The sequence below is a fragment of the Trachemys scripta genome, chromosome 1 (assembly GCF_013100865.1).
Source record: "Trachemys scripta elegans isolate TJP31775 chromosome 1, CAS_Tse_1.0, whole genome shotgun sequence".
In the NCBI taxonomy this organism is placed as follows: domain Eukaryota; kingdom Metazoa; phylum Chordata; order Testudines; family Emydidae; genus Trachemys; species Trachemys scripta.
The window spans coordinates 217,756,008-217,763,760 of record NC_048298.1 but is presented as its reverse complement, the minus strand read 5'-3'; the positions used below and the strand labels follow the sequence as shown (position 1 = coordinate 217,763,760).

At 37.4% G+C, this 7,753-nt stretch overlaps 1 protein-coding gene across 8 annotated transcripts in view; it reads left to right on the top strand.

Annotated features, from left to right (window-relative positions):
• TBL1X (transducin beta like 1 X-linked) overlaps positions 1-7,753 on the top strand; it is a 256,261-nt gene that overhangs the window by 229,371 nt on the left and 19,137 nt on the right. For all 8 annotated transcript variants that reach the window (XM_034757315.1, XM_034757332.1, XM_034757327.1 and 5 more), the window contains one exon: positions 5,949-6,090. In XM_034757315.1, the coding sequence (XP_034613206.1) occupies positions 5,949-6,090 (142 nt within the window). The remainder of the gene's footprint in view (positions 1-5,948; positions 6,091-7,753) is intronic.

Below are 7,753 nucleotides of genomic sequence, written 5' to 3'. Positions count from 1 at the left end.
TAAGTATCAGAGGGGTAGCCGTGTTAGTCTGAATCTGTAAAAAGCAACAGAGGGTCCTGTGGCACCTTTGAGACTAACAGAAGTATTGGGAGCATAAGCTTTCGTGGGTAAGAACCTCACTTCTTCAGATGCAAGACGCATCTGAAGAAGTGAGGTTCTTACCCACGAAAGCTTATGCTCCCAATACTTCTGTTAGTCTCAAAGGTGCCACAGGACCCTCTGTTGCTTTTTACAGATTCAGACTAACACGGCTACCCCTCTGATACTGTATAATGGTAGTGCACTTTCGCTTTCACAAGTTCATCTTTCCAAAGAAGATCATTCAGGTAATTCAGTGTGCCAATATTGAACTGTTGGGGTCTAAAATAACCCATTTTTTCTGGTATAGCTTGTTTTGTTCATGAGGGGTAATTTTACCATTTTACGTAGCAGAAATTTGCCAGCATAGCTGCTTCCACATTAGGAGTGCTTTGCCAGCATAGTATACAAGTAGTCCTATACTAGGAAAGCACTCCTAAGGTAAACTTGGCCATCTTTAGATTTGGGACAGGGACCGTCTCTTGTTCTGTGTTATACAGCACCTCTCCTGGACCATGACTGGGGCTCCTAAACACTATAGCAATACTACTACTACTACTACTACACTTTTTACAGAAGGTGGGGGCATTTTGCAGAAGACAGTATTAAAACAAAAAATAGGGCTGTCAAGTGATTAAAAAAATCGTGATTAATCACACTGTTAATAATAGAATACCATTTTTAAAAATATTTTTGGCTGTTTTCTACATTTTCAAATATATTGATTTCAATTACAACACAGAATACAAAGTGTACGCTGCTCACTATATATTAATTTTTTATTACAAGTATTTGCACTGTAAAAAAACTAAAGAAATAATATTTTTCAATTCACCTAATACAAGTACTGTAGTGCAATCTCTTTATCATGAAAGTTGAACTTACAAATGTAGAATCATGTACAAAGAAATCCTGCATTCAAAAGTAAAACAGTGTACAATTTTAGAGCCTGCAAATCCACTCAGTCCTACTTCTTGTTCAGTCAGTCGCTCAGACAAACTCATTTATTTACATTTGCAGGAAATAAATGCTGCCTACTTCTTGTTACTGTCACCTGAAAGTGAGAACAGGCGTTCTCGTGGCACTTTTGTACCCGGCGTTGCAAAGTATTTATGTGCCTGATATGCTAAACATTCGTATGCCCCTTCATGCTTCTGCCACCATTCCAGAGAACCTGCTTCCATGCTGCTGACACTCGTTTAAAAAAAATACGTTAATTAAATATTGACTGAACTCCTTGGGGGAGAATAGTATGTCTCCTTCTCTGTTTTACCCACATTCTGCCAAGTATTTCATATTATAGCAGTCTCAGATGATGACCCAGCTACGGTGACCAGATGTCCCGATTTTATAGGGACAGTCCCGATTTTGGGGACTTTTTCTTATATAGGCTCCTATTACCCTCCCACTCCCATCCTGATTTTTTACACTTGCTATCTGGTCACCCTAGACCCAGCACATGTTGTTCATTTTAAGAACACTTTCACAGCAGATTTTACAATACACAAAGAAGGTACCAATGTGAGATTTCTAAGGATAGCTACAGTACTTGACCCAAGGTTTAAGAATCTGAAGGGCTGTCCAAAATCCGAGAGGGACAAGGTGTGGAGTATGCTTTCAGAAGTCTTAAAAGAGCAACACTCTGATGCGGAAATTACAGAACCCGAACCACCAAAAAAGAAAACCAACCTTATGCTGGTGGCATCTGACTCCGATGATGAAAATGAACCTGCGTCGGTCCTCACTGCTTTGGATTGTTCTCGAGCAGAACCTGTCATCAGCATGGACACATGTCCGTTGGAGTGGTTAAAGCATGAAGGAACATATGAATTTTTAGCGCATCTGAAACTTAAATATCTTGGGACGCCAGCCACAACAGTGCCATGAGATCGCCTGTTCTCACTTTCAGGTGACATTGTAAACAAGAAGCAGGCAGCATTATCTCCTGCAACTATAAACAAATGAGTTTGTCTGAGCGATTGGCTGAACAAGAAGTAGGACTGAGTGGATTTGCAGGCTCTAAAATGGTACACTGTTTTATTTTTGAATGCAGGGTTTCTTTGTACATAATTCTACATTTGTAAGTTCAACTTTCATGATAAAGAGATTGCACTACAGTTTTGTATTAGGTGAATTGAAAAATACATTTCTTTAGTTTTTTTACAGTGCAAATACTTGTAATAAAAAATAAATATAAAATGAGCACTGTACACTTTGTATTCTGTGTTGTAACTGAAATCAATATATTTGAAAATGTAGAAAACATCCAAAAATATTTAAATAAATGGTATTCTGTTATTAACAGTGGGATTAATCGCATGATTAATCATGATTAATTTTTTTAATCGCTTGACAGCCCTAATACTAATTACAGTCAAAGGGCCAAGCCCTAATGTTGTAGTCATGTGGATGCAGGAGTCTGCCCAAGGACAGATAATTGCATAATCAGGGCATTAGGACCAACTACAACAAAGTCTATAACAGGCAACTGGAGAGGAAATGAGAGTGGGGACAAGGAAAATAGCGAGAGGAGCATGTGGTTATATACAAGCTATCAGACAATGTAAGTATGATTTAGTTATTCCTAGGTCTGATTCAGTACATTTTCTCATTGATTGGGAGTTACCAATTTATTTTGACACTTGATTTTCACTTTTACAAAAAGTTGTATTTGGTTATTTATTTATTTATTTTTTCTGTCTTTATTTATTCACATTTTTACTGAACAGCAGTAAAAGAGCATCCATCCAATGATCGGGGGACCCTGGATAATATCGTAAAAATAAACTAAGACGGAATCTAACCAGTCAATTACCACAAGTCAAATTAAATCAGATAACTCAGCTACAATATAACAAAAAATATCCCAAAACTGTATCTGAAGATTAGCAATAACAAAATCTGAAGGGGTTGGGCAAGACAATTAACCAGCCAATTTCTTCATACATGTAGGGCTATTTTAATACAGTACTGACAGCCATGGAATGGGGATTTTATTTGCCCTATAAGTACAATTCTGGAGAGATCCTCTTCCTTGATTTATAATGGGGGCTGGAGAACATGCAATTAAAAAAAAAAAAAAAAACAAGAAAAGACAGTCTTTCAGAACTAAGCTTCCCTAAAGTCTGGCAATACTCCACCCAAGAGAAAAACAGTACAGTACTCCTATTACTCAAGTGTTCAGGACTTGCATGCTGGAATCAACTTCTTTATCATGCAGATAGATTGCTTCAGAGGGGTAAGGAGATTAAATATCTTCCCAAATCGTGCTTGAACCATGGTCCTCTAATAATGCAGGGTTCACTGAATCATTCAGCAGAAATGAGGATACTTTTCCTGAGCAGAGAATACTTTTCCCAACAACAAAGGGAAGACACACAAATACCCCTGCCACACACTGATAGGCCTATTGAGCTACTCTGCAGGGACACATAATAGCTTATATAGTAGGGGAACAGAATAGAAAAACAAAATTAAAATACTGGAAAATATAATTGCCCAAGCTGAGCCTGAATACTGAATAAATAAAACCACTGAAAGTAAAAATAAGCTCTTCTATAATTAGCAAATAGGAAACTGAGTTTGACAGGAACATTGCTAAAAAATTGATTTCAAACATTGGTACAAACTGGGTTATTAAAATTAGGACAGTATTAGCTTCGAATCTTACGTAATGGCGAAGCCAACTGGAGCATTGAGGCAATTTCCGAATTAGTTTGCATGTTAAGCCACTATCCCACTCTTATTAATAAAAGATTCATGTCCTATAAACAATTATAAAGCACCAGAGCTAAAAATGATTCTTAGCTTTTAAATTTCATTAAGTAATCTAGCCAATCTTCCTAAACTTGATTCTCTATTTTCAGTGTCTCAGACTTGAGAAGTTACATTAAAAGTTCTTGCCACAGCAATCTCAGTTCTTCCTGAGGGCAAAACTCCTGACCCAAAAATTTTACAAGTCATTAATAGAAACAAAAAATGCAGGAATGACAACTAGAAATGTTCTGTTCTGTCTGTCAGTGCTCCAGTCTTATAGGGCCCGATGGTAGCTGTCCCCAAACTGGCCCTAACATGGCCATGTGATGAATTAGACGGCGTGAAACACAGATAGCCCTTCTATGTAAATCAAATATTAAACAAAATGTGAATCTATAGAGTAATTGCATTTGTAAACTCTGATCTAGAAATCAGGGACAAAGAATAATGAAAAGAAATGATGATTAATATAGCAATTGACCTTCATTCCGATTTCAAACTAACTAGATCAACATTGGTCACTTGAGACATCGTTTGAACTTAATTTGGTACTTTATCCTTTTTAAAAAAAATGTTGAAAACATTTTAGTTATCAACTCCAAGAAAGCATTCAGTTCAGTTGGGTGGGATTTTCTTTTCAATGTACTTAAAAGGCTGGGTTTTAGAGAGAAGAATTTTATCTCAAGAATTCGGTCATGAAAGAGACGCACTTTTCTTTCCCTGTAGCAATATATCTCCTAAACTTCATTATTAAAAAGATGCCCCAAAAAATGAGGTACAGACTGGAGTTATATGCAATTAAAATATTTTACATGTCTGAATTCCTGAAAGTTTAAGAAATATTCTAATTCTCTATCAAATTCAACTTTCTGCATATAAATGAAAGTAACCCAGTGAATAAATACAAACAATTCTTTGTGTAAACTGATTGCAAAAAGGACAAGTCCCAATAAACTGGAAAGAGGACTCTCTATCATATTGTTGTAAATTGATTTCCAACCTCATAGACTTTCTCCCACTGGAAGATAGTCTCATGTAAATCCAATGCAAATATGAGGATTAGTATAGAGTCTGACTTCCTATCCATGCTTTTCTCAAGATAGAGAGTCAAGACTTCAGACTTGAGGAAAATGACCAAATTAGATAAGACTCAATACACCCAATGGATCTTTTACACCTTACTTTGGTCTCTAGCAAATACTAATATGAGTGTCCCTATCTTGCTGTCCATCCTTCACCAAGGAACAATACATAGTGTCAATAGCTATTTTACTGCTGCAATTTATGGAACAGATCACCAGGTCTGTCCAAGTTGCACTCAGCGCAGCACCTTGCAGGCAGTGGAGAGGGAAAAGTGGAGCTAAACCACCTTTTTGCTCCCCTAATTCTGGGACTGATTTGGGGCTTGCTTGGTCCATGGCTTAATTTAGAGCAAGTGGACCATTCTGCCAGCCAGGCATTACTGGAACACAGCCTGCTCCTGCCCCATTTTTTACCTTGGAATGCCCTTATAGAGTGGGGAGGAATGAATGACATAGAGTCAGCTGTGTTGGTTCTAATATCACCAAATTTCCCCTGTATGACAAGGGAATTTCCAGATGCTACTTTAAGTTTTAAATCCCCTTTCTGCCACTGAAGTGGCCCATAAAGGGAGCTAAGGAGCTGACCCCCTGTATGTATTGGCTTTTTAGTCAGGTTTTCACAAATTATTACTTATTTGTTTATAACTTTTGCAAGATTGTGTGACATGTAAGGTGATACAAAGGTGAGCAGCGCGTGGGCTGCAAAATATTGAGGGTGAGAGAGCGTTTTGATTGCAAAATGCTTTGGAAAAAATATTGGTGAAATAAGAAGCTGATTCAAAAAAAGCTTTCTTTACTTTTAGTTTAAGAACTTAAATAGGATTATTCTCATTAAAAACATAAAAGATCACCAATATGTGAATCGGGGTGCAGGGTGGGGGAGTTGAAGAGCAGAGGAACTCACCATTTGTTGCTCTTTTTTTTTCTTTCTTTTAAGCCTACGATGTTCTCTCAGTGTAACCAGAGATTTCCACCTGCTATGTAAGATCATCTCATTACGAAGTGTTCATCTCAGTGTGTTTGTTTTTGTAGATCTGGAGACTCAACTGCCAGAATATGGAATCTCAATGAAAATAGCAACGGTGGTTCCACTCAGCTAGTTTTGAGGCACTGTATAAGAGAAGGAGGACATGATGTCCCCAGCAATAAAGATGTGACTTCATTGGACTGGAATGTGAGTTAACTTCTGGGGCCATTCATAGTTTTTAACTGAATGAACTTAATTCTGATGCAATCATAGTTACTATGCCTTTATAGTTAAGGTGGTCAGAACGTCTTCTCTACCCTACTAACTTCCTTCTTGTTTTCAGAAACTCATAATAGACTAAACTTTCATCGGTCGAGCTGAAATTTTCTAAGGTTGTTGATTTTCCTTAGGCTTAATAATTAGTGTGTTTATATATTTATTTTGGGGATTGTGAGTAAAAATGGCTCAACTGTTTTTAAGGATGAGGGAATAAAAAAGGAAATGTCAGTGGGACTCCGTATCAGCACAAGATCCCAGCTGGATCCATTGGCTAATCATGACTATTATTACAGTGCCCCAGTGTGAGCTAGGCGCTCCGCAGAAGAGAAGGGTAAGGCCCTTCCCCAAACAGCTTGCCATCTAAATTGGAGACTTGACATAATGAATGAAGGTGATGCAGAGTAGAGGAAGATCAGGGTTAAGAAAGAAGACAAAGATGAAAGATAGCGAGAGTTCTTGATTCATTTGCTATGGGCTCTGTGGTGAAGGGGAATTTTCAGGAAGGATTTAAATAGGGAGATGCTAGTGACTTGATAGACCAGCATAAGGAAATAGAGAATTCAATGCATAGGGGGAAGCATGAAAACAGGCACAGAGACAATTATGAGAGAAGTATAGGGTGACCAGATGTCCCGATATTTGGGGCTCTCTCTTATATGGGCACCTATTACCCCCCACACTCTGTCCCGATTTTTCACTCTTGCTATCTGGGCACTCTAGAGAAGTAGGAGAAATAGATAGGAAGGGGCATCCTTCAATGGGCGATCATCTTATTTAATTTCCGGACCTATTGTGATACCAATATTTATCCTGAAGTTTATTCTAGTATTTATGTAAGCAAGCCTTTCTAATGAAACACTCAATGTGATCCCAGATTGTTACTGAGTTTTCCAAGGCAAGTAAAAGCAAAGGAAACTGGTATCTTATAAGATGCAAATTTGGACAGTATTTGTGCATCTTCCACCTGACCTTTCTTTCCCCTCACTCATGTTCTCTTTTGTAATTGTCACTTATGCATTAGCTAGCGTGTAACTTGAATGTATGTCCCAATAAACCTAACCTAGATTTTGATTTCTTTTCTACATCTTTCTATATTTGAGTTAAGTGCACAGCTATTCTGTCTCACTCTTTTTGGAGGATAGGAATGGACACATCTGTTGATGATTATTTTATGCTTTTCTTAGCAACTTTTTATTCTGGATGCTAATAAAGCCATCTGCCATCATTATTTAATTAAATCCACAATATTCATCATTGTCCAGTATGAAAGTTTCACACTGGTTAATGTCTAAAAGCCAGTAGTTATTGCATTTTGTTTTCATATGGATTGGGTTAGAAACATTATAAAGAAACATGCAAATTAGGATTTATTTGCTAAATGCTCTAAAATCCCTGTTTCTCAACTAAAAGATTCCCATAAAAATCATTATATCTCAGTTTTGTCTCAATCCTTTTGGCTAAGTTATTCTATTTGATGGAGCAACTCAATTTAATGGTTCATTTGCGGTTTTTATTCTCTCGTTGTTGCCAGCAGTACTAACCTCTAATTTAGGATGTAACTGCGTAGTGATACTTGCTTTCTCTCTTTGTG